The sequence below is a fragment of the Atractosteus spatula genome, chromosome 4 (genome assembly GCF_055471065.1).
Source record: "Atractosteus spatula isolate fAtrSpa1 chromosome 4, fAtrSpa1.hap1, whole genome shotgun sequence".
Taxonomy (NCBI): domain Eukaryota; kingdom Metazoa; phylum Chordata; class Actinopteri; order Semionotiformes; family Lepisosteidae; genus Atractosteus; species Atractosteus spatula.
This window is the reverse complement of record NC_142709.1, coordinates 52,379,695-52,404,774: the sequence shown is the minus strand read 5'-3', so window position 1 is coordinate 52,404,774 and position 25,080 is coordinate 52,379,695. Positions and strand designations below refer to the sequence as shown.

At 43.0% G+C, this 25,080-nt stretch overlaps 2 protein-coding genes across 3 annotated transcripts; both read right to left on the bottom strand.

Annotated features, from left to right (window-relative positions):
- Positions 1-253: 253 nt before the first annotated feature.
- On the bottom strand, positions 254-15,155 carry ubxn7 (UBX domain protein 7). Its single transcript, XM_088914459.1, has 11 exons — positions 15,050-15,155; positions 11,451-11,607; positions 10,351-10,418; positions 9,579-9,644; positions 8,434-8,546; positions 7,216-7,362; positions 6,718-6,808; positions 6,380-6,507; positions 4,111-4,594; positions 3,076-3,155; positions 254-2,041 (listed from the first exon to the last, which is right to left on the bottom strand). Exons 1-11 carry the CDS (start codon positions 15,153-15,155, stop codon positions 1,880-1,882), a joined length of 1,602 nt encoding a protein of 533 aa, XP_088770585.1. The 3' UTR covers positions 254-1,879.
- A 2,708-nt stretch (positions 15,156-17,863) lies between these two features.
- Positions 17,864-24,955, bottom strand: rnf168 (ring finger protein 168). 2 transcript variants are annotated; one of them, XM_088914437.1, is made up of 7 exons: positions 24,913-24,955; positions 23,524-23,872; positions 22,261-22,331; positions 21,592-21,762; positions 20,761-20,855; positions 20,408-20,492; positions 17,864-19,651 (listed from the first exon to the last, which is right to left on the bottom strand). In XM_088914437.1, the coding sequence occupies exons 2-7, from the start codon at positions 23,831-23,833 to the stop codon at positions 18,728-18,730; spliced, it is 1,656 nt and encodes a 551-aa protein (XP_088770563.1). In that variant the 5' UTR covers positions 23,834-23,872; positions 24,913-24,955; the 3' UTR covers positions 17,864-18,727. The 2 variants fall into 2 exon arrangements, with proteins under 2 accessions (XP_088770563.1, XP_088770562.1); XM_088914436.1 differs by having other exon boundaries at positions 24,708-24,941.
- Between the last annotated feature and the right edge of the window lie 125 nt (positions 24,956-25,080).

Below are 25,080 nucleotides of genomic sequence, written 5' to 3'. Positions count from 1 at the left end.
ATCTGGTGACCAAGAGTGTGTTATACACAGGAGCTCATACCTCATCCCCAGCAGCAAACTTAAGGATTGGTGAACCACAAAGCTTTACCACTGACACCCGAGATTGTATATGGAGCATAGGGGTCTCTGGCAAAACATTACAAGTGAAATGTGTATTTTACATAGACTGCAGCCGTCCTTGTTCATCTCAAACATACGACATGACAACTAAAAAAAAAAGAAAAAAAAAAGAGACATTTCTTTCATTTTGAAGTAATGTCAAGAAAGAACATGTTTTTATTAAAAAAGGCTTGTAACAATGACAGTTCGGGGTTATTTAGTCCTAGACAAGGTTGTATAGGACTCGGAAAATCAATTAATTCCAATTTTTAATGCGCTGTTTTTATTGTTTTGAAATCATGAGCTGTGCTGTATTACAGATTTCCAAGACATTTCCATGACCCACCCTCTATTAAAATGCTGTGTCAATCCAAGCTCTTAAAAGGTGCTTGAAAAGACCAGGACTGTGAGTTTATTTTAACTCCTTACCAGCTTTGTGAGATGTTGGTAGACAGCAGACCATTTCATTTAAATGTGTCTGTATTGTATCATGGCAGTACTTACTGTAAGCAACTGGAAGGGAGTGTGTTGTGTATCTTTGCATAATCTAGTGCTAGAGTTATAATCCTTGGGTAGAGTACAAAAAAATAACCAAATTGAAAAAATCTTTCCTCAACAAGCAAAAATAATCGCAGCTCATTCAGGCAACCCAATTATTCATGTTATGACTTCCTTTTGCTGTCTTGGCTGATTTAAAAAGTACTCTGAGGTTGAGATATAAACATTACTCTTACAGAAGAGACAGCAGTGATTTCTAAAACTGCCACAAGTGTTCCAGAAAACAATCTATTCTAGGACAACACAGACTGACTAAGGGAACTGGACATTGAGGACCAGCAGATAGGCTGCCACAGATTTCATCAGCAGGGTTATGCGTGTCACTAAGAAACACAACTGCACTCCTGATATATGCACAAGTGCAACAACAAAAAAGTTGCTTTTCTTTTGATTTTGGTCTGAACACAATTTTTTTTCAGTCATATTTCAACACTTTCTGTGTCAAATTCAAGCTGATGTTTCTGCTTGATAGCAATAAGCTATGGATTTATCATAGAGTCAAGGCTGATTAATTCCAATGCAATCAAAACAAGTGACTATTGCAGGCACCAACCTTTTTACTTGATTCTCCTATTCATCAGATCTCTTTGACACTTTAAATATAATAGGACTACCATGATTTCCAATGGGACAAGTTACAAGTAAATGGTTCTGTATGCAAAGTAATACTGCACAGTATACAATACAACCAAGATAAACGACAGTTCATTCTACAGATTTCCGATAGGTAGTTAATACAGTAATAAAAATTCCCTTTGATTTGACAGTTCTACTTGCCAGGCTTATTTTTGGAAACACGGGTTCAAAAAGAAAAAAAAATGCTTACCCCCAAACTTCCTCTAAGCAGCCTAGTCAAAATTTGCACTGTGCACATTTCTGTTGCGCAGAACAACACATTTAGCTGGTCAATCTCGGAAATTCAAAGCACTGTGGGGAGGGGGCAAATATTGGGGGAAAGAAAACTGAAAACGTATGCTTGCACACTGACAAGAATGCAAGTTAGCAACAGGGCTGCAAACCTTGGGCTCTCTTTATTGTTCTTCCAGAACGACAAAGCTGCGTGTGGAAGGAGGAGAAATGTTGGGCTGCTGTGGGCAGTGGAACGTCTTCCTGCACACAAGTGCTTCCTCCATGCTCCCCCTGGATCCTGTGGCCTTTCAGAACATTTGGGCAGAAGAGTCGGGCAGGGAGGGCAGTTGCACTGGTTCAAACAGGTCCATTGTTAATTCCTTTCCTGCACAAACACAGTTTCTTGGGGGCAAAGGCCTGCGTCCTGCAGAGTGATGTCATAGTCCAAGTGAGAGAGTTTCCGTCTGGGAAAATTGGTTACAAGCTCAAAGCGTTCGTTTGGATACCCCTTGGACTGTACGTGCCTCACGAGCGCCTGCGAAGACAGATGTTAAACAGAGTCAACAGACGAAAAAAAAAACGGGTCACCAGGAGAAGGAAACATTCTTTGGCAATCATCAACGGGCACCAAGAACTTATAAAAAGTCGTTTTTGCTCACACAGAGGTAAATAAAGTGACTTTGTGAAATTTCCACCATCCCTGTTACACGACCTCAACTGCATATTCTGTCACCACTTCAAGGAAACGGAAACTGCAATGTCTTTGAGTCACTCTGGCACCGTGGCTTGACCTCCGAGGAGAGCATTCTCTGACAGCGGCTCTGCAACACTGCGGAATGACATCGGGGGGCGGTGCCCCAGCACATTCTGTGGCACTGCTGACTTCAGTTTGATTTTTCACTTTCAGTATCAATGCCTGCACTGAAGTGGGCAACACGATCGCCCTTCTTGAAGTAGTTGTCTAAATGACATTCCAGGACAATGCAAAATTAGTTCACAAAAATGGAACAAGCCATTTTTGTGTTTTTTTACATAAATCCTTCACGCTGATCTGTTTTCTGCTGTATATTTGTAATTTATTTTATTGGGGGTATACAGTATTTACCTTCTCTTACTGCTGCAATGAAAAATTAAAGATACTAAATTATGTTTATGTTGTAGCTGTTTATGAAAAATGTAAAAGATGAATAATCTCATATATCACAGGTATATATTATATTAACCATTAATTAGACTTTGTTTTATTTCTGTTGTTTCAGTCATTTTGATCTGCATTTGTAATACAGCTACATAAAACCAAATGAAAAGACTTTCCACAGGACTCAGAGGCAGACAAATACCAGCCCTCACAAAGCACTTAACTACATCTAAAATTCTTTCCTAAAACCAGTTCTTTAACCGAATCAAGGATCAAATAATCAAGCGTCAAAACTTGACGCTTTTCTCAACCTTTTCTCAAGCTTATGTGAACTAATGACTGTCTGTAACCCAGGGCAGGTATCTTGACTAGATCTTCTACTATATCAACAAGAATAAGTAGAATTCTGCTTCTTCTACATGGGCATTTACCATAAGTGTGGCTTGAGTAGGCAGTGATATCTGTTCTCTCTGTCCATCTGGATAACGCAGCATCAACCTTGCCTTTGGCCCTGGAAGAGACAAAAAGTGATTGTCATTCAAATGGAATATTTTTATTTACATTAAAACACAAATGCTTGGATAAGGATATAACTCTGTTTTGTGGGCAAACCTTTAACCTTTAGATGGGTATTAAAACCGATTAGTTAAATGATGCAAATGACACAATAGAGTAAGACCAATCTGGAAAAATAACGTATTTCCTTTTCCCTCAGAGGTGTATCATCTTTTAACAGTAAGACATGGAAGGACTTCTGCCAAAATGACCAGAGGGGGCAAAGACAGCAGTCACCATCACTATTTACGTTTTTCTCAACCTTCTTTATCAATTTTAAAATGTTATCAAAAGGGGAGCACCTTTGCTGTATTCAAATACTTTGTACAATTTGAGCTTTAGAACAGGAAGCCATGGTATAGCTGCTCATTTATTTTTGCCAGTTATTGCACATGATATCCCGACAATCTTTCTTTCAACAGAAGATATTTATGTAGTGCACAATAAATCAGTTAATCATGCTAAAAAACACCCCATACTTAGAGGTTAATGAGGAGGTAGTGAAGACACAATGACTGCTAATGGCCTTTAAAATAAAAAAATAAAAGGAAGGACTTTTGTTGATACCAAATCACCAAACACTACAAATAAATAACACTATGTAGTGGTTGTGCCCAACTGACATTTTCAGGTATGCAAGGCCAGCTTAAAGTACATGTAAGTCAAAATATGTCTGGGTATAGCAAATATGTTTGACACCCCTGTCTCTGATACTCAGGGTTTTTCTTGACCTGTTTTTCACTTTTTGTAGGGCACTGTAAAACTCCTTTGAGCTGAACATATTATTTGACATTATTGTACAAAACTGGTAAAAACAACACAGGTCCGGCCTTTATTTTTTTAGAAAAACTGCAGCTACATCCCCATGCTGTCCCTGCTGTCAAGATGGAGAGAAGACCCAATTGCCTTACCATTATCATTCAGCACCTCTGGGCAGCTGGTCTCCCCCGTGTGCATTTCCGCTCCTCTCGAACCCGAGCTCTGCAGTGACTCGGTCCGGTGGTTCGTCCCTATGTCAGGTTCTCCTGCAGCTGGTTCTGACTTGGCCGGGGGTTCCAGGTGGTTCTTTTTGCTCTCCTCCTTTCGGTGGCTGGACTCCTTGTGGGGGGACTTCCTGACCCTGGGGGGACTGGGACAAGGCTGCTGGGACTGCGGAGGGGAGCGGGGGTGGCTCTGGTGCACGGGTTGGTCCGCAGTTCCCCCTGTCCCGCCCTCCTCTTCGTCAGAGCCGTCCACGGAGATGAGTCCCTCGCTGTCGGAGAAGGGCTCGGCCTCCGACTCGTCCTCGGAACGCGAGTCGGCCCGGGGCTGGCAGGACTCGTAGTGAGTCTCTCGAAGAGAAGCCCGAATGGCCGCTTCCAGCTGGCTGTCCTCGCTGGCGTCGATCAGGCTTTCCTGGGCAAGAGACAGAGAGAGAATCACACATAAGAGACATACAGCTCGACAAATACTATACCACTCCGAACCGGCGCTTGCCTTGACTTAAGGACACTCTTACATAAATTCAGCATCCAAAAGGTTTCCCATTGCAGATGGAAAATGAAAAGAAAAGTGACTTGCAGAACCATTCCCACCTTTACAGTCCAGCCTTTTTCCAGAGCAGCAACAACACAAAGCCCAAGTATTTATACAACAAAGCACGGGATTAAAATCAGCATATGGTTGGAATTGATGTGTGGCCTGCTGATCTCCAAGAAGGCTGTTACAAAGATATTGGTTCCCAAACCAACATTCTAGCTGGTAGTTTCAAATTAAAGTTAAACAACTTTTTTACGTAAACATGCACAACCGACCAAGGATTTAACCAACTTCAAGCCCACTGTGAGAAAGTAAAAGGGGGCTCAAACTCTTAACATGACATGTACAGCTCTAGTTTGGCTTTGTGGAATAATTATCATTATTCAGTTTTTTAAGTACAGAAGTCCACATTAAAAGGCAAATTTCATATTCACAGCAGCAAACTTAATTTCTAGGATGCGGTTTAGACTGAACAAACAGCTGATCGATATTGCCAACGTAAAGTGAAACTGAAAGCATGTTTTTTGCACTGTCAAAACTTTGACTGGGATTGTAAAAAAAGATAACTAGACAAAAGAGATCCGGACAGCTAACAACAAATGTGCAAATGTGCACTGGTGTCAACACAATCTTGGTCACAGTCAGTTTTCAAGACAAGCAGTCCAAGAGACAGAGAGATTTAGAGTAGAGTCAATGTTATGACCCCTAGTGTCTAGCGGTAAAGGGGTGTAACATTTAGGATAGTTTTTGGATGGAGGTGGGTTCTGGTGAGGGACTTAGGAAGCGTGATAACAATTGTTGGTGCAAAAGTGATGATTTTAAGGAGATTAAATGACTGGTATGTAATAGGACACAATAACACACAGGGTAAGGGAACTAGAGTGGTGCCAAAGAACAGAAAATAACAAACAAAATGGGAGCTGGCTAAGAAAGTGGGGGAAAGCTGACCTAACTACAAAAGAAAACCCGAAACACTCGGTCTTCGGCATCTTCAAACACCCTAGCTAACCTTCACTGACTACCCAAAACCATACAAGACAAAACGGCACTCACCCGTACTAACTAGTGTTACTAACACAGAGATCAACTACGTGTGCAGAATGTACCCAACAACCTAAACTAACCCCATACACAAAAGTTCACACAAATACACAAGTGAACTAGGAATACAAATAAGGGAAAATGAGAGCAGACAACAGGAACCGGGTACAAAAGAACACAGAGGTCAATATAATACGTTAGGGCAAGGTAATGGCTAAATAAGGATAAACACACAAACAAACGAAAGTAAGAGGCAAACACAAGCCAACAAAAACTGAAGCTATACAAAAACACACACGAATGAAGCAAAGCCAAAGCAAAAACCAAAAGCGAAGTGAAACCGAAGTTGAGCCGAGCGGGACCGAAGTCAAACGAAAGGCCCCTTCATTCAGAAAACCTCCAACTAATATACTAAATAAGCTGCACTCTGATTGGCCGAGAAGCTGATTGATGATGATGTCACACAGAAACAATGATGTAATGACGGACCAATGGGGGAGGGAGAACAATCAAGGTCAGGAAGTGTGGAACATAGTAACAAAACACACATGGACCACACACTAGGAGGTAACATTCAACACGACGAAGAGCCAGAGAGCTGCAAGGGGTAAAAACACTTACAGAGCGCACACGTTTCTTGGGCGGCTGGCTGGAAAGGCCATCGAGCTGGCCATGCTCTGACAGGAAGCTAGTCACTTGCTCCAGGAAGGAGGTCACATCCAGCTGGTGCCATTCCACCAGCTTCTGACCTAAGGAGTTGTAAGGGAGCAAGGTCAGGAAGATCACACACAGATTGTAAGGTTTCTGCACAAGCAAGTTTATGAATCTCTCTTTTGACTGGAGAGCTGATAAAACAGTCTAGAAGACTTAAAACTTACGGGACAGGATACATACCTAGAGTACAGTATTACAAAATGTAATAATTCATGAGTGAGAATATAAGAGTTGCAAAGTTGCACCTGTTCTGGGGTCCAAAATAGAGATGTATGGGAATTCATTTAGCTTGTAGAACTGAATATATCTCTGTCCCTCCTCACTGTCATGATATACCTGCAAGAATACAAAGAAACAGTTCGTCAGAGTTGGACAGGTACACCACTGCCATGACAGACACCAGACAGACACATGAGTGTTTGTCAATGACAGAGCACATACATGAGCACCCAGGGTCATCCACGGTGCCTTCCACCTCAGCATCACTGACCACGCTACCAGACCCACCAGATTAAGCTTTATCTTTTAGTTCAGCACGTTAGCACCTACAATCTATAAAGCACACAACCTACCAGATGCAACACGCAGATTGTCAAATGTTCCAGTAGAGCCCTAGTGAGTGCCGAAAACGAGCTGTTAAGCGTACAACACAGTAAATAAAATATTCCGATGCGCGAGAACACATGCATGTGTGTGGAGGTGCTCTTGTGCGAACACTGTTCTGTGTGTACTACGTGCTATACCTGCCAGAAGATGAAGTGCTCACGGATGATGGTTTTGACAGCTTCATTGCTCCATACATCCCTGTTTAGACACTGGCATGCGAAGTCCTGCACGTTCTGGATGTTTATCATAAGCCACTTGTTTTCCAGCTGTCCACATTCTTTTGCCTTGCTCAAAATAAAAGACGTAGAAGTGATGAAAAAAGCCACAAAACTGTTCAACTAGATACAGTAGCACTGTTAAAAAGGCTCATGTCCCGAATGTTTCAACTGGAAATGGAGCACATCCCAGATATATTATCCAGACATTGTCGGTTTGAGCCTGGAAAATGTCGCTAACTGACTGAGACTAGGATTCCCTGTATAGCATAATGCACATGCACAGATTTCTTGACCAACAGAAAACTAAGACTGTACACAAATTGATTGCAAAGCAATGCCTATGTTGAGGAACTTTTCGAGAGATCATGGCATTTGTAGTCTTAACAACAGAAAGGGGAACAGGTGGAGCTGACCGATAGCAGAAAATGGTGAAATGTGTTACAGGAACGTGAGGAAGAGTATGCAGAGAGTGAACTGAAACAGCTGGAACATGAGGAAGAGTGTGCAGAGAGAGTGAGCTGAATAGCAAGGTGTGGAAAAGACTAAAGAAAATAACCAGTGATACCTAAAAGAAAATATAGCATTCTCCTCAAACGTGTTTTGCATTCAATTAGACCCAAGTCCTTCATTTTTAAACGACAGACCCCCCTCAAGGAATGTTTTACATCTTAACTTTAAATTTTGTAAAATCTGCGTATTCTGGTAAGGTTGAAATATATTCATACCAAGCATGTCAGTTTCCTAATTCTGACTGCACAGGAGGCAGTTCATGGCCATGTCTAAGGTATGGCCTCCTGCTGTTGCTAACCTTTCTTTCTTATAGGAAACTTTAGAACTGCGAGAATGTAGGTGTCTTTCTGTTCGATTCTCCAGAAGTCATTTTGCAATAAAATTATTCCAAACTACGCTGAACTGCACTCTGAATTCTTGCATCCCTAAACATGCTGGTATCAAATGGTTTGCTCTTATAGTCAGGACATTTAAAGTATAAATCCTGACAGTAGGAAAAAAAAAATTCAACTACAAAAGTAAAATTGCTTTTTTTGGAACTCCTGTACAAAACTTCAGAAAAAGGGTGCACACCCAAAGGCGAGGCCAATAAGTTTGAATGCATCATCCCCATTCAGTCCGGTTTACCGTTTCAAAACTGCCTTTGTGCATGAGGTCTATTGGAGGTCTGAAGAGGTCTGCCAACGTGCTCAGCTTCTTGTCAACAGCACTGCCGTTCCGTAGCTCCTGCTCCTGCCGGACTAGGAGAAAAAAGAGCTGAATGAACCACACCGTGCCACAGCTGAAGTGAAATCTGCAGAGCCCTTTCCGTACACACGCAACCTAAGACACTGGTCGTCAGTGCACAGTAAGCCAAGAAATCAATCATGTATTTATTAGATTTTAAAACCACGATGGGCAGTATGTATATACAAAGTGCATCAGGTTTTTCGTTCCGCATATTCTGGGGGCTCTGTGGTGCTAAGAACACAGTGATCGCTATTCAATCCACAATGGCACTCCATTTCTCCACTCAGAATATAAAAAACATGGGTTGTTTTTAATTTTTTCTTTCTTTGAGCACTTGTGCAGGACAAATGGACACTAAGCCAAACAGACCCTTAGGAGCAACTAATTTTATTTTCACATTGCAGGGGGGCCACAGAACAAGGCTCGTGCCAAATAAAAGTTTTGTGCTTATTCTCACACATTTGACAGAACAACAATTTATATCACTGTTTTCAGATTGTGTATCATTGTTTATTCCTTTTCTTCTCCTAAATTGTAAGCTAGCTTCTACATTTTTTTCCATCATTTACAATGGTGTTTGCCCAGCATCGTTCCTGAGCTCACGTTTAAGGAAATTAAAGTTAATGAAATACATGAAAGTAAGAAAGAAACCTGCTTAGCTTCCAAGATCTTAAGAAATCAGGCTACAAGGTGGCAAATGCTTCTGGATTATGGATAACACAATTCACATCACCAATAATCCATTTCCCATCAACTTCTTCCTGCAGTCTAGGACAACAATTTCTCTTTTTTCAAAAATTCTGGATATCCATTTCAGTCTTGCAGAAGGAACTGTCAAGGGATCTGACCCCCTCTGTTACAGCCACACTCAGGGTGTACCCGGTACCTAACCACACATGTCACAGGGATGCCCTTCGATTAAGTGCTTTTGGGCGACTAATCTGCTTCCTGATATGAGTGGTGTGACTGTGCTAGGAGCCCTCAAGTGCTCCTGCTCAGTGATGATGTTTTTCAACTTTTTCAGAAGAAAACGAACCCCTTACTTGTTTCCGTCTGAAAATCCCGAAAGCCATCAAATATGGATCTCGTAGGTCTTCGTCTTTTAGGAACTAAGGGAAATAACACAAAATTCGAATGAATCATTAAATAATCCAATCAGATCCCATCATGTCAATGAAGAAAGGAAGAGTCCTAACTCTGCAATGGTTTTTAAAATAGTAAAAATATGACATTTAGGAAAATAAAATAGAAAAAGAGAAGATTATCTGTCTGAGAACAAAACCCTGTTATTTTAAAACGTTAATACTAAACGACTAACACTACATCACAAGTCTCCTGCCACGAAGCCTTGCAATACGAATTAACGGATATCATCCACATTGTGAACACCACCTCAGTATTACCACCATACTTAAAACACTAGTTTTGTGTTACAGTGATAACATCACGTTGGTGTTCTCCTACACAGAATGAATAAAATATTTCCTAGTGTTTCTGGAAGTGCCAGTATCTATTTGTCCTGTATATGAAACTGGCAGCTCCTTTCAGAGCACATTTCCTTCAGAAAATTAGATTAGTTATATTTTTTCTGCAGACAGAGCAATAGGAAAATGCTATTGCCCATCCCTCTGAAGGAAGAAAGCCCACTGTCTGCAAAGAAGGTATGATATTAGAATACAACCATGCACAATACTCAAATACTAATCTGCTCACACCTGAAGAAGGCTCCATGGCCGAAACGTTGCATTTTCTTTCTTCTCTTTTCAGCATGGAATAAACCTATTACTTGTTCCTAATACTCAAATTGTTACCTACCTCCAAACAGTGGCTCAGGTTCCACCAAAATTTCCTGCTTTTGAGGAATTGGTGCCCGCACTTCATCCCTACAAAGATGACAAAATGATCTCAGATTATCTCCAGTTTACACTGCTGTTAATTTTGATATTTTGTTGCTGCTGTCCGAAGGAACTACATATCACATGCACAACCTTCATGATCACACAGAATCTGCCAAATTAATCAAAAATATATTTTTTTCCCCACACGGCACTTCATACACGGCACACTGTTGCAACTGACATTATTTTCACAGTGCTGTGTGTTTTGCAGGGTGACACGTATGGGTTTGGTGTGGAGACAGTACTTAGGTAGAAGATGTCGGCATTCCTTATAAGGGTGTGTACCCTCATCTTGTATAAAAGCACTTTGTAATCTCCTCTCTGGCATGCGCTTACAAACAAAGCTCAAACCGCAGTATCTGTACAGACATTAATTCCTCAAGAGCTACCATACAATATCTGTAAAATCACATGTACAAGTACTGTATAGGACAAAAGAGAGTGATTTCATTTGGTCCAGAGCTGCAAAAGGCTCCGGCATTTGCCTACCAGCAGCTTGGTAGGTTGTGATGGATGCACTGCATTAACATGCACAATCTGTCAGCAAAAAACAGAAGTACAGTAGACGCAACAGGATAATTATGTTTCCCTAATCTATTCCCTGTCTTCAGCTGCCATAAAATCTTTGGACCAGTGTTTTTTTCCATTTCTGTCAAGTGAATCATCTCCTCGGCGTCTTTAGCACTGTGAATTACTGCACCACTAATTCCAGTAACCAGGGGACGCAGTGGTAGCTGTGCTGCATAGTTTTTTCAGCAAGCTTTGCAGAAATGGGACTCTCAGGACCCACACGTTTCATCAGTCAATTTCTGTTACCTACAACTGACCTAAACACAGGATGTCCAACTGGTCTGGTGAAGCAAATGAGTTCAGTTCGGGGATTAGCAGGAACAAAAACAAACCAGCAGAGCCCGCAGGCCAGCATTCTGAGGAAGGGAGTGGCTCCCTCTGCTGGCGTGACAGCCCTTGGCATACACCGTCCACCCCCCCCTTTTTAAGGGCATCACATGTACTCACTCTGCAGGGGGGGCTCTGCTGCTGGATGCCACTGCGGCACTGGAACTGGTGCTGGGCTCCTCCGCGATCCCCCCTCCATCCAGGAACATGGTCACTGCCATCTCCAGGTTATTGTTACAGGCCTCCAGCATGTGCTTCCCAACACTCTCGGTAGCACCTGGGAAAACATGTGCTGCCTGCTTAGCGATCTGAACACCACTACACTGTCCCCTTATTCATTTCCACACAAGACAAGACACACAGGTTTTAAACATTCGACAGAGAGGGGATCGGGCCATTCCTGGAACTTCACTGAGCATAATGGTGAACAAAGACTAATGTCTACCTGAAGCAATAACAGAAAAGGTCTAAAGAAATGTAGCAGTTCAGGTGGGGAGCTGCGTCAGCATGCGTAGGCTGCAAAGGAACAAGTAATAGGTTTATTCCATGCTGAAAAGAGAAGAAAGAAAACACAACATTTTGGCCGTGGAGCCTTCTCTAGGTTCTTCACACCTGTTTTCTTTCTTCTCTTTTCAGCATGGAATAAACCTATTACTTGTTGCTTTAAAAAAACGTATACTTCTTTCACAATACCTCTTTTCTTACAATCATTTTACTATCTATAACTGCTGGGCTTCTCAGGATTTAAGCACTATTTACCTTCAGTGTGAGCCATGTAATATCAACCAAGCTATAACTCAACTTTAGTGATGAATGCAGTGTGGGGGTGGCATGGTGGTGCAGTGGTCAGCATTGCTGCCTCACAGCGCTAGGGCCCTGGCTTCAATTCCAGAGCTGGGGTGCTATCTGCGTGGAGTTTGGATGTTCTCTTCGGGTTCGCTTGGCCAATTGCTGGGTGATCCATTTTCCTCCCATAGTCAAAAAACATATTGGTAGTTTAATTAGATTTTAAGCAAACTGGCACTGGTGTGTGCGTGTCTTTGTGTGCCCTCTGATGGACTGGCGTCCTGTCCAGGGTGTATCCTGCCTTGCGCCTGCTGCTTGCCTAGGATAGGCTCTGGCTCCTCTGCGACCCTGAACTGGAAGAAGTGGCGAGAAAATGGATGGATGGATGGCCTGTTGAACCCTAGTCAGTCAGCTATGACCCTAGTGGCTGCACAGAATCGCCTGTGCAGCGCGGTGACAGAGAAGGCTTGAGTAGGTCTCTGCAGGCTGCATGACAGCAGCACAAGAGCCTGACAAAACCCCATTTCAGGAGGACACATGCACAACTGGACAGTATGGCGGTGCAATGGTAAGCATTGCTGGGGCCTTGGGTTTAATTCATGGGGTGCTATCTTGCACTATTTACCTGCACTGTAAGCAACGTAATAACAACCAAGCTACAACTCAACTTTAGTGATGAATGCAGTGGTGGGTGGCATGGTGGTGCAGTGGTCAGCATTGCTACCTCACAGCGCTGGGGCCCTGAGCTGGGGTGCTATCTGCGTGGAGTTTGGATGTTCTCTTCGGGTTCGCTTGGCCTTTTGCTGGGTGTTCTGGCTTCCTCCCACAGCTCAAATCATACTGGCAGGTTAATTGGCTTTTGGGAAGACTGCCTCTGGTGAGGGTGTGTGTGCCTATGTGCCCTGTGATGGACTGGCATCCTGTCCAGAGTATATCCTGCCTTGTACCCACTGCTTGCAGGGATAGGCCTGGCTCCCCCGCAACCTTGAACTGGATAAAGCAGTTAAAAAACAGACACACACACACACACACAACCTCTCTCTCTCACATGCAAAAAGAGGGCAGCTCTGGCAATCTGGGGAGGTTGGGGGAAAAAAAAAAGAGGAATTCAGAGGACGCCACATATAATATCCAACTCAGACTTTTCACAACTGTGCATAAACCAATTTTTTTTAGCAAAAGCGACAGTAATATATGGATGACTTATTTGTTACAGAAACACTCAAGTGGCACAGCTAAATGTTTCTTCTAACTATATATATAAGCCAGCAGCCATATCACCCTGCAACTCACAACCGGCAACCCACTGAAGCTCAGCAGGTGTGAGCCTGGTCCGTACCTGGATGAGAGACCTCCTGGGAAAAACTAAGCATGCTGCTAGAAGAGGTGTTAGTGGGGCCAGCAGGGGGCGCTCACCCTGCGGTCCATGTGGGTCCTAATGCCCCAGTATAGTGATGGGGACACTATACTGTAAACAGGCGCCGTCCTTCGGATGGGATGTAAAACCGAGGTCCTGACTTTCTGTGGTCATTAAAAATCCCAGGGTGTTTCTTGAAAAGAGTAGGGGTGTAACCCCGGTGTCCTGGCCAAATTTCCCATTGGTCCTTACCAATCATGGCCTCCTAATAATCCCCATATCTCTGAATTGGCTTCACTACTCGCTCTCCTCCCCACTGATAGCTGGTGTGTGGTGAGCGTTCTGGCGCACTATGGCTGCCATCGCATCACCCAGGTGGGGCTGCACACTGGTGGTGGTGGAGGGGATCCCCATTACCTGTAAAGCGCTTTGAGTGGAGTGTCCAGAAAAGTGCTATATAAGTGTAAGCAATTATTATTATTATTATATATTATTAGAAAATACCTTAATTATTACTATAGATATTAGATATGGCTAAATCACCTGCAGTGCTGCTGCTCCAAAACCAACCTCAAGACAGAAAGTCCTTCGACAGGACCAAAGTTAAACAGTTAACCAAATCTCACGCTCCCTTGCGAAGTCTGAAAGGAAATGAGATCAGACCTGAGCCCAGAGTGGGGGCCTGCAGCCTTCACTACTGTAGTTCACTCTGCTCACATTACGAGAATTCTGCTTATTTTGTTTTCCACGTGACAGGTTTATGGCACGGCGGCCGAGGACTTTAAAAAACAACTGCGCCTTCTCGGGGGAACATTTGTTGCTTTTCTGTGCGTGCAGTTGTACAAGCTCTAAGGGTGTTGCGGGCGAATCCATTTCACTGTGCTAGTCTAGGCACAGAAACTGGCGCGCAGGACAGCAGCAGAGAGGAGACTCTCCGTCTGAGAAATGAAAGAAGTATTGCTAACGGTCAGCCCACCAGACTTCTTTTTTTTTTTTTGTAGGTTGTTATAACAAAGCATCTTGATCAACAAACTCTTAATGCCACTAAACTTTATCACTGTCGCCGATGTTCACTTCACATGCAAAGTCCGGCAGATGTTTAGCTGATCAGCATATCCAAACATTTAAGAGACCAGTTGCAAAAGGACCCAGATCTCTTAAGTTTTAAAACAACACTTAAGGGATCTGACGTGAGCTTGCACGTTGAACCACCATTACAGTTAGGAGGAGCCTCTACATTAAAAATTGTGTTACCGTGCCCACACAGCGAGCATTCTTTAATCACAAAAACGATACAACCGAAATCATGGGCATGCGTGCTGAGACCTGGACTCTCAACTTTGACTCGTTATCTTGCGTGATGAAGTGTTTTAACTTAATCACTAGTAATTTCCATTTTTCATCTCTCTCCTCTTTTTAAGATAAGCAGGTCTATTTTCACTGCATGTCAAGGGGGCAGTACTTTCTATTGCCCCTTTACTTTTTTTACATATTTACCGTGCTGCACACTCGTGTTGTTTTTTATTGATTCCGTTGATAAAACATAATATAATCCTTTGAAATATATCATATTTACCAGTAATGGCTGTAAATTGTTGTATTAACCCATTCAGCCCCGGAGTTGATGCATCCCCGAGCGCCGCCATCTTACCGCCGCTGATAACAACACCACTGTCACGCATGCGCACTAAGGGCTATGAACGCGACCTCTGCCGCCGCTTGTACACGTGACATCCACCAGTGCATTCTGGGTAGTAGAGTTCTTTACAAGCAGCAAAGGTGTGGATAATTTTTATACTCGTATATGCCGGTACAAAACACCCCAGAGACAGTGCTGCATGAGAATTTAATCACCATTTGTGTAGGCTCATGGATTTCATACATTGAGTGAACGTAATAAAAAGCCTAACAAAATACATTGTAATGAAAAAATCTTGAAACCAGTTTAACATCAAGCTGATCTATGCCGTACTGGTTAGTTGTGTGGTTTCAGAGCGTTTGGATTTGGTTTGATCCCGGTTTGGCTTGTGTGCACCGTGCGAAAGACTAGCGTCTGGTCCAGGGTATACAGTTCAGTTTATTTGTCTTACGCTCAAGTATAATGAAATCCTTATTTGCATGTATGCTCCATTGCAAAGGCATTAAGGAAGCACGAAACAACAGCAAAGTTAAACAACAAAGTTAAATAAATGGGGTTATTTAACGCCCCACCACCACCACTGCCACAGAACCTTCTATCTGCGCTGCAGACCAGGCTCCACACTGCAGACCAGAGCCTTCTTTCTGTGCTGCAGACCAGGCTCCGCACTGTGGACCAGAGCCTTCTCTCTGTGCTGCAGACCAGGCTCCACACTGCGGACCAGAGCCTTCTCTCTGTGCTGCAGACCAGGCTCCGCACTGTGGACCAGAGCCTTCTCTCTGTGCTGAAGACCAGGCTCCACACTGTGGACCAGAGCCTTCTCTCTGTGCTGAATACCAGGCTCCACACTGCAGACCAGAGCCTTCTCTCTGTGCTAAAGACCAGGCTCCACACTGTGGACCAGAGCCTTCTCTCTGTGCTGCAGACCAGGCTCCGCACTGTGGACCAGAGCCTTCTCTCTGTGCTGCAGACCAGGCTCCACACTGCGGACCAGAGCCTTCTCTCTGTGCTGCAGACCAGGCTCCACACTGCAGACCAGAGCCTTCTCTCTGTGCTGCAGACCAGGCTCCGCACTGTGGACCAGAGCCTTCTCTCTGTGCTGCAGACCAGGCTCCACACTGCAGACCAGAGCCTTCTCTCTGTGCTGCAGACCAGGCTCCACACTGCAGACCAGAGCCTTCTCTCTGTGCTGAAGACCAGGCTCCACACTGCAGACCAGAGCCTTCTCTCTGTGCTAAAGACCAGGCTCCACACTGCAGACCAGAGCCTTCTCTCTGTGCTAAAGACCAGGCTCCACACGGTGGACCAGAGCCTTCTCTCTGTGCTGAATACCAGGCTCCACACTGCAGACCAGAGCCTTCTCTCTGTGCTAAAGACCAGGCTCCACACTGCAGACCAGAGCCTTCTCTCTGTGCTAAAGACCAGGCTCCACACAGTGGACCAGAGCCTTCTCTCTGTGCTAAAGACCAGGCTCCACACTGCAGACCAGAGCCTTCTCTCTGTGCTAAAGACCAGGCTCCACACAGTGGACCAGAGCCTTCTCTCTGTGCTGAAGACCAGGCTCCGCACTGTGGACCAGAGCCTTCTCTCTATGCTGAAGACCAGGCTCCGCACTGTGGACCAGAGCCTTCTCTCTGTGCTGAAGACCAGGCTCCACACTGCAGACCAGAGCCTTCTCTCTGTGCTGAAGACCAGGCTCCACACTGCAGACCAGAGCCTTCTCTCTGTGCTAAAGACCAGGCTCCACACTGCAGACCAGAGCCTTCTCTCTGTGCTAAAGACCAGGCTCCACACAGTGGACCAGAGCCTTCTCTCTGTGCTGAAGACCAGGCTCCGCACTGTGGACCAGAGCCTTCTCTCTGTGCTGAAGACCAGGCTCCACACTGCAGACCAGAGCCTTCTCTCTGTGCTGAAGACCAGGCTCCACACTGTGGACCAGTGCCTTCTCTCTGTGCTGAAGACCAGGCTACACACAGTGGACCAGAGCCTTTCTCACATAAAGCACCAAACCTTTGGAACTCAATAGCTTAGTTTTTACTAAAAATGTTACATTTAGTTTAATTCATTATTTTAATAAGTGCATTTGCTGAGCCTTCTCATTTTTATTTTGCCTGTGTGGTGCTGTATTATATGTTCTGGAATAAAATTGATCAAAATGTCCTCTTCTCTTTTGTAGTCTTACAATACAGTATGTCTCTTTTCTTATCTGTTTACTCCTTTCTCTTTTTAAAAAAATGTTTAAACAACAAAAAAAACAAGTTAGCAATTACAGTATTCTGAAACTGTAACTTTGGAGTGCACTGCAGCTAATGTTTTAGAAAAATGCTCAAAATTCAACAACATATTACTTGGCATTACTATGTCTGTCTTAAGCCTACTTCTTCAATCAAAGTGTATCAAATGCACAACAAAATAGGATGCAGCAGTAGTTGCTGGCAATGATAAACATCAAAAAATTAAGTTAACAAAATAAGGTTACATAATAATAGATAATAATGTAATAGAAATTAAATAAACTCAGACAAAACACAATATAGAGCTGCGATGTATCCAGGGTGTATGCAATATATTATGTGCAAGTAGTGCAGTATGCAGAATACAGTGATTTGCTTAAGGAGCTGCAGGTTGGCTATTTAGCAGTCTTATTGCCTGGAGGCAATTCTTCTCTAATGTTATGCAATATATCTTTTTCCCCATCTAAAACCCAAGTCTATCTTCATATCCATGTGAAATATAAAATATAAGAAACACAATTAAAGTTTCTCAAACTACATCCTTTATTGCTAAACATCTTTGGGAAATGGAAAAAAGAATATATTTTTCATAGTTCTATTTTTCAGCAATAACTGGTTAACACGGAGTAAAACTGATCAACAGCGTACAAAGGATGTACACAGTAAAAAATAAAATACATGGCACTATACAGTTTTTTAATTGCAAGATAATTTCAATGGGGCATATTATAACAGTAGTGACTGCATAACAAAGGGTTAAAGTTTACTTAAATGCTGGAAAACAAAACTAGTTCAGCTTTCAAACCATTTAAGCAAATACTTAACAATATTGACCCGCTGTCAGAAGTCACTGTCTTTTTTAAATTGATAACCTGAATGCAGCCCAACAATTTCCCCATAAATGTAACTACTTGCAATTCAGGAACTTGTCATTGGAAAACCTGTAATATTGAAAAGGATACAGAGAGTGATTTTCTAAACCTTCTTTCCCCAAAGAAAAGTTCCTTCCCTTAATTTAGTATCTGCTCTACAGTATCATATTAATCTTAGAAATGAATATTAAGATATTTAAATATCTCAATAAGCAATTAATATTTCCTTTCACCTTCCTGAAATGTAGTCTTTTATTAACAAAATTATTCAAGACGGCAAAAAAACAGAGAAGTACGTTTTACAATTCATTTTATAGTTTGATTTCTCATGAAGTTTCATTTTAAACAACAAACAGTGTCTTGATCCTGTTTTACATGCTTCAAATACCAACAGAAAGAAAGACGAACACCTTATTTTGGAAACTGATAAAACTGAAACAACAAAGGGACAAGAGGAATGACATTCTAGAGAAGGAGAACTTTTCTTTGATATCTCTCCTGAAGAGACATTATCTTGATTGGCTCTGGAACATGTTCAAGAGGGTCATCTGCCTCCTGTTATTCTTTGAGCTAGTCGTCGGAGTAGCAGTCATAGCCGAATTCGTCTTAAGGCCTGCTGCATCTCTCAAGGAATCACAATCAGAATGCCTTGACTTCTCCGTTACAGTGTCTGCTTCTTTCTGTTGTGCAGAGGGACAAGACCGTGACCTCCGAGTTCCTGAGCTCAACCCCTGACTGCTCCCAGTGGCTGAGTCACCTGAGCCGCTACTGTGGGCCTGCCGCAACTTCTCACGGAAGGGGTACTCATCTGGAGATCCCTTCTTTCTGTTCACAGCTTTACTCTCTTGGTCGAGCTGTTTCTGCAGCTTTAGGGCAAGAAGCCGGTCCTCCTCCTCCTGCTGCTGCTTCTTCAGCATCTGCTCCTCCAATTTCATCTGCTCCTGAATGCCCGAAACATCGACTGGGAAATCAGACATCCCCCCAGACTCGAAGTCAATGGCCACTGCTTTCAACCTTTTACTTGCCAACTCACTGTCTATTTCTTGCCTGCACTCCTTGCTTTTCCTCTTCCGGACATCTGTCTTGGTGTGGGGACCCCGACAGGAGTCGTCACTCAATTCACCATCTCTCTCTGCAGTCCCCATGCTCTCGCAGGAGCTCCTCAAATTCGTGCTGCACCCACTACTATTAAAGACATATGTGCTCTGCTCAGGGCCACATTCTGTGTCTCTGCACTGCATGTCTTCGGACTTTATCGGTGTCTCTGAAAGCTCCCTGCAGCAGTCCATCCTGCCACAAAAAGTCAGTTCTGGCATAGAAGGTTCTTCAACCAGTTCCCCACACGTTCTCTCAGAGAACCGGGATTTGGATTGAGGGCTCAATTTTGGAATTCCTTGTTCATTAAAAACTGGTCCACTGAAACTGATGTTTTCCTTAGGGGGAAAAATACAGATATGTTAATTTATGTTGTCGTGCCATGATGAAACACGTTCATGAAATTGCATTATAAAATTACCAATACTTTTAATATTTTTCAACTAAAAAAAATTGAGTAAAGAATTCTACATTCCCACACAAAACATATGTGATATGCAGTCCCTTATACCACTGCAGTACGAAAAAGGAGACCAGTTCACTTATAACCTGGAAAATAAGCTTTGCAGGGATGGTTTCCGATACAGTGCAGTTGGTTCTTCCTTCATAATGAGAAAGTACACTTGGAAATATGAGAAGGCACATACTGGGTGTAGGTCAGAGTAGGTCATGGACCTATCTTGATCAACTTTGAACAACAGAAACGCTATCAATCTGCTGATACTAAACATCAATTTTCTATTTCCAATCAAGTAGCTGAATTGATTGAGCGAGTATCACTCAGAGCCTAGCTCCAGTGTTCATACAGTGAAGACCACTGAACAAGCACATGTGTGCTCTCTTACTCTAAATAAGTTTCTTTTGCCCCTTCACTCCCACTTTCCCACAAAGAAATGGGAAATTAAAAAAAAAACATTCAACAGGTTACTGGAGTTAAATAATACACAGATTCCTATGTATTTAAATAAATAGTTAATTATTGTATGATCAAGTACAAATCGGACCTTCTCCACAATATAGATGTGTTCCCAGTGTTCTAAACTATAAAATGCTCAGCAGTGCGAGTCTTGTAAACTGCACTGTGATTCCCATACCTTATTGGCAGACAAGCCTGCGCTCTGGCCTGTTTCAGGATGCACATGACAGGCTGAAGATCGGTGTGATATAGGAGACAGGTACCTGAAAACAAAAGTTTTTCACAACAACAACAACAACAAAAAAAGTGAAAACGCATATTTGTCAGTTTACTGCGCATTCTTTTTTATTCGATTTTGTTATCATCTTTTCCGGAGTGAAATTATCCTCTTATATGACAGAGGTATGACTTGAAGACTACAGTACTTCCCGTTTTATGAAAAAGTTATGTTCTGAAAACTAAAGTGCTTTTTCTCTTACGCTCACTTCAGGTCCGTAACAGAAACTCCGGACGATGATAAATGACTCTTACTTCTCGATGTCTCCACCACTTTTCCTCTTCTTTTTTACCATTTGTGATGCAACCTGCGCGCGGTTTCCCTGGGGCTGGAACACCTGGTTGGAGTTCTGACGAAGCAAACACAAACGTTCTAGCTTTAAAAAACAAATCAGCGACTTAAGAAAGGTTCCAAAGGAGAGGAAGGTATTCTTGCTCACTTTTACTGTAGGTAATGGATCTGAGGATCTTATTCAGATCTTTCCTTGAAGATCTGTTGGAATCAACTTTAGCAACAAGCCTGGGCACACCGTTCTACAACACTCTGAGTAAAGAATCACTTTGTGTTCTTGGACCTCAATATAATAGGTCTCAATTTAACAATTTCCATTCCAAAAGAACTACAACAAAAAGCATAGCAGGGTACACTATTCAGTAAATATTCAACATTTAATAGTAACATTTCAGCAAACGTTCTATCAAAAACCATTGCTTCAAACATCTCAGCTTTTGCTAAATTAATCACATATTTTTACTGTACATTTTGCATGGAGTTTTACACTTATCTTATGCAGTTATAGTTGCAGCAAGGTTAGAGCAAAACTAGTGACTTTCATTCAGGCGTTTTTGAAGCATTGTAAACAACTTTTATTAATATAAAGTTCCAAGTTCCCCGTTACATACTGTAGACCCAAAAAAAAGTATGCTAAAGATTTTCCATACGTGAAAAAACTACAAATACCTGGCCCCATATTATTTTATAAGCAATTTCCGTGCTCGTGAAGAATAAATTAGTGATTGATCGATATTCTACAGGTGATAACCGGAAACTTTCACTGTGTCCCCACCCTGCTCCCTGGGTCTCACCAGCTCCTGGCTCAGCAGGCGCGCCAGCATCTCGTCGTGCTCCAGCTGCTGCTCTTCCTCCCTCCTCCTCTCCTCTGCCTGCCGCTCCTCCTCCTCGGCCAGCAGCCTGCGGATGTACTCCTCGCTTGCCTGCCTCTCGGCCTCTTCCAGGGCCCTCTTCTCCTCCGCAAGCTGCGCGGGCAGGTGAGGAGGCAAGGGAGCCGGAGAGGACACGGGCAGGGGCAGAAGTACAGACAGATCCACTTAGTGACACAGTGTCCGTGTGGAACAATCAATCAAGTTTATTATCAAAGAGGGCAACTGGTACAAAGAATGCATAAAACCTGACCGAATCCCTTTTCAGTTTGGATGTAATAATGCTGAGCATGGGTTCATTTACAGCACTAATCTGCTAGACGTTTTCTGCATAAAAATACATTTCAGGAGGTTCCTCAAAGGATTAACTGTTGGAAATGGGCCACTTGTCAATTTGTAATTCACAATACAATCAAGTCCCATCTCAGCAAAAACGTCACACCTCTGATGTTTCGCTGTCTGCTATGACCAACTCAACAGTTTTGTGTCAACTGCATTTCTTTTCAAATCTAACTGGCAGATCTAGTGTGCAAGCTTAGATCTTTATATTGTTTTCTAGGGCTCTGTTGAGAACAGTAAATGATGAGCATTTACCTTACTTAACTGGGCCTCATATTCCTCCCGCAGTTCACCTGGTTTGCTGATTGTTCGTAGGGGAACCAGAGCTGTCAAAGGCATAAAAAACAGTACCTTACCATACCAAAATGAAAGATTTCACTATTACATGGTGATCCGATATGAAGTGTAGCACCAAAAGGACACAGGGTATTTTCATTGCATTCGGAACCCTGTTTATACACAGTGGTGGTACCCAGCACTGATCCTGTACCACAGATCTGGTTTTCGTTACAGCTGAGGTCTGGATCGTGAACTTCAATCTTCTTTTCAGGGTATACATTTAAGGTCTTACACAGTTCAACGGTAATTTTAATTGGCATCAACCCTGTACCAATTACTGAAGTAATTCAGATAATGTTGCCTGAAATGTAACCTACTGGCCTTTTGCAGTAGAAAAATAAATAATGAAAATAAATGCTCATTGCTGGAGTGACGGACGTGTCATTCCCACCTTTATTCATCATAAATCCGACCTTAATGTTAACATTACCTTTAAATGGCATTAGAGTTAGAAATATGTGTAAATAAAAAAGGAAGATGAATAGAGCAATCTTAAAGTCCTGTACACTGCGCAAGTTGGAAACAATATGCTTGAAGTTGGGTGTTTTGGAAACCAAGTGCTGCGTGCACTTAAATGTAAACCAGAAGTCTCAGCATGCAAGATCAGTTAGACATCAGTTATCGCTGGAAATTTAGATTTTAATTTTTTAATTTAGAGAGCAGGCTGGTGTGTCCTGATCTACAGTTCTGAACCGATCACTGGTTTAATTAGTCGCTATGAACATGGTCTCAAGACAGTGATAAACCCTCCTTCGGATGAGACGTAAAACTGAGGTCCTGACTCCGTGGTCATTAAAAATCCCAGGGTGTTTCTCGAAAAGAGTAGGGGTGTAACCCCGGCGTCCTGGCTAAATTTCCCATTGGCCCTTACCAATCATCAACTCCTAATAATCCCCATCTATGAATTGGCTTCATTACTCCGCTCTCCTCCCCACTGATAGCTGATGTGTGGTGAGCTTTCTGGTGCACTATGGCTGCTGTCGCATCATCCAGGTGTGGCTGCACATTGGTGGTGGTGGAGGGGAGTCCCCATTACCTGTAAAGCGCTTTGAGTGGAGTGTCCAGAAAAGCGCTATATAAGTGTAAGCAATTATTATTATTATTAAACCCCCTTCTTTCCTCCAGAACACCCCAGGTCCCCAGGTGCCTGGGCAAGAGTGGCAAAGGGGCGAGACTCACTGCAGCTGTCATCGGCGTCCTGCCCGCTGAGCTTGCGCTGGCACTGCAGGGGGAAGGCGGCCTGCACTTTCGTCCACAGCTCCGTGTTCACCAGCGTCTTGTTGCGGCTGTGCAGACGGCACCATGTGGACACCCTCTTGCGGCACAGCGGGCAGCACATGCTGGCCTTGTAAACCGTCTGCTCGAAACACGTCTTGCAGAAGGTGTGGCCGCAGGGCAGGGTGACCGGCTCCAGGAAGATCTCCAGGCAAACGGAGCAGATACAGTCCGCGTGGGACAGCTGCTCCTCTTCCTTCGGCACCTCGGGCATCTCTACCTGTCCCACTCCCCCCCCCTCTCCCGAATCCCACTGGAGGAAGGGGAAAAGAGTGAGGTCAGGAGACTGCTGCAAGGGGAATTTAGAACTCCTCCTTCTCTGAGTGTCACTTAAAGCTATCCTTGTCTTTAAAGGGTGTAACAGAAATCCTTATTTTCTTCTACAGATTGCGATATCTCCTCTGCTGTATCATTCTTTAACTTTTATTGGGATTTTAGCTCCCAATCCCAAGTCCCTGACCAAATGACGGATACAACTCCGTAAAACCAGGAATCTATTTAAAAACCGTGTTACCCGTTTGCTCTCTGAAGAACACCGTAAGGAAACAGGAAAAAGTTTCTGAAAACTTTCTTCAGCAGAGCACAAGTACGGAGACCATATACAAAAAGACACTATATACGGTTATACGGTCTCATAAACTCTAATAACGCTGACTGTATATCTGAAGAAAAATGGTAAAAATAAGGTACGTTTATCCCAATATAACCTAGAAAGCAATAAGCTTCAGATCTTACATAAAAATCTAAAAAATACAAAATACTTCCGAAACAATTTTAACCCCTATTTTTTATTCCGTTGTCCTCTGATACGACCGATGGTTTTATAAGTGAAATTAATATCCCTACGCGTAAATATTTTATTATCATATGCCCTTTCATACACAGACCTTTATTTTCTGTCTATAGGTGGACTAACAAGTAAGTGATTCAGGGAACAAACACCGGAAACTACATTTTTATATATTAATAACCTTTAGGAGACAATGCTGAGAAACCAAGAGATCCGGAACAACATTTTCTTTTACAGAAAAGTCATCATGAGACCCCGAGAAGTGCGGTAAAATGATCAAAGATTTCGAAATGTTTACCTTGTGGCGCCTCAGATGGCAACCTACACTGCCCGCGCCTGCGGCAACGACCGCGGAGGTCAGAAATGTTTAAAACGCACACATAAAGTACATTAACACAACACAAATAATCCTGTTAGATTATAAAATTCTAAAGAAAGTAAACCAGTTTCCTAATTCACAACGTAAAAAAAATGCTTTTTTCACCCTATGTAAATCAACCAACCCGGGAATCTGAGCAGGAGGAGTGATACTGCGCCTGCGCACATTGTAGCGCTCCTGGAGAAACGCGCATGCTCATTTCACGCACACGCCCTGCCAACTTTTTTTTTTTCAGTTGTAGCGTTCAGTTTCCAAACTGAAATCACTTTCAAATCAAGGAATTGCAATAGCA

Excerpts from the sequence above, each read along its gene's own strand:
- ubxn7 (XM_088914459.1), bottom strand. The coding sequence starts at position 15,155 with ATGCGTGACAGTGGTGTTGTTATCAGCGGCGGTAAGATGGCGGCGCTC. Across the intron at positions 7,363-8,433 it reads ACAAAGGCAGTTTTGAAACG|GCAAAAGAATGTGGACAGCT; the intron begins GTAAACCGGACT and ends ATTTTGAGCAAG. Across the intron at positions 3,156-4,110 it reads AGAGGTGCTGAATGATAATG|GGCCAAAGGCAAGGTTGATG; the intron begins GTAAGGCAATTG and ends TGTCTCTTCCAG.
- rnf168 (XM_088914437.1), bottom strand. The coding sequence starts at position 23,833 with ATGCCCGAGGTGCCGAAGGAAGAGGAGCAGCTGTCCCACGCGGACTGT. Across the intron at positions 22,332-23,523 it reads GGACGCCGATGACAGCTGCA|CTCTGGTTCCCCTACGAACA; the intron begins GTGAGTCTCGCC and ends TGCCTTTGACAG. Across the intron at positions 20,856-21,591 it reads GCCTGCTGAGCCAGGAGCTG|AACTCCAACCAGGTGTTCCA; the intron begins GTGAGACCCAGG and ends TTGCTTCGTCAG.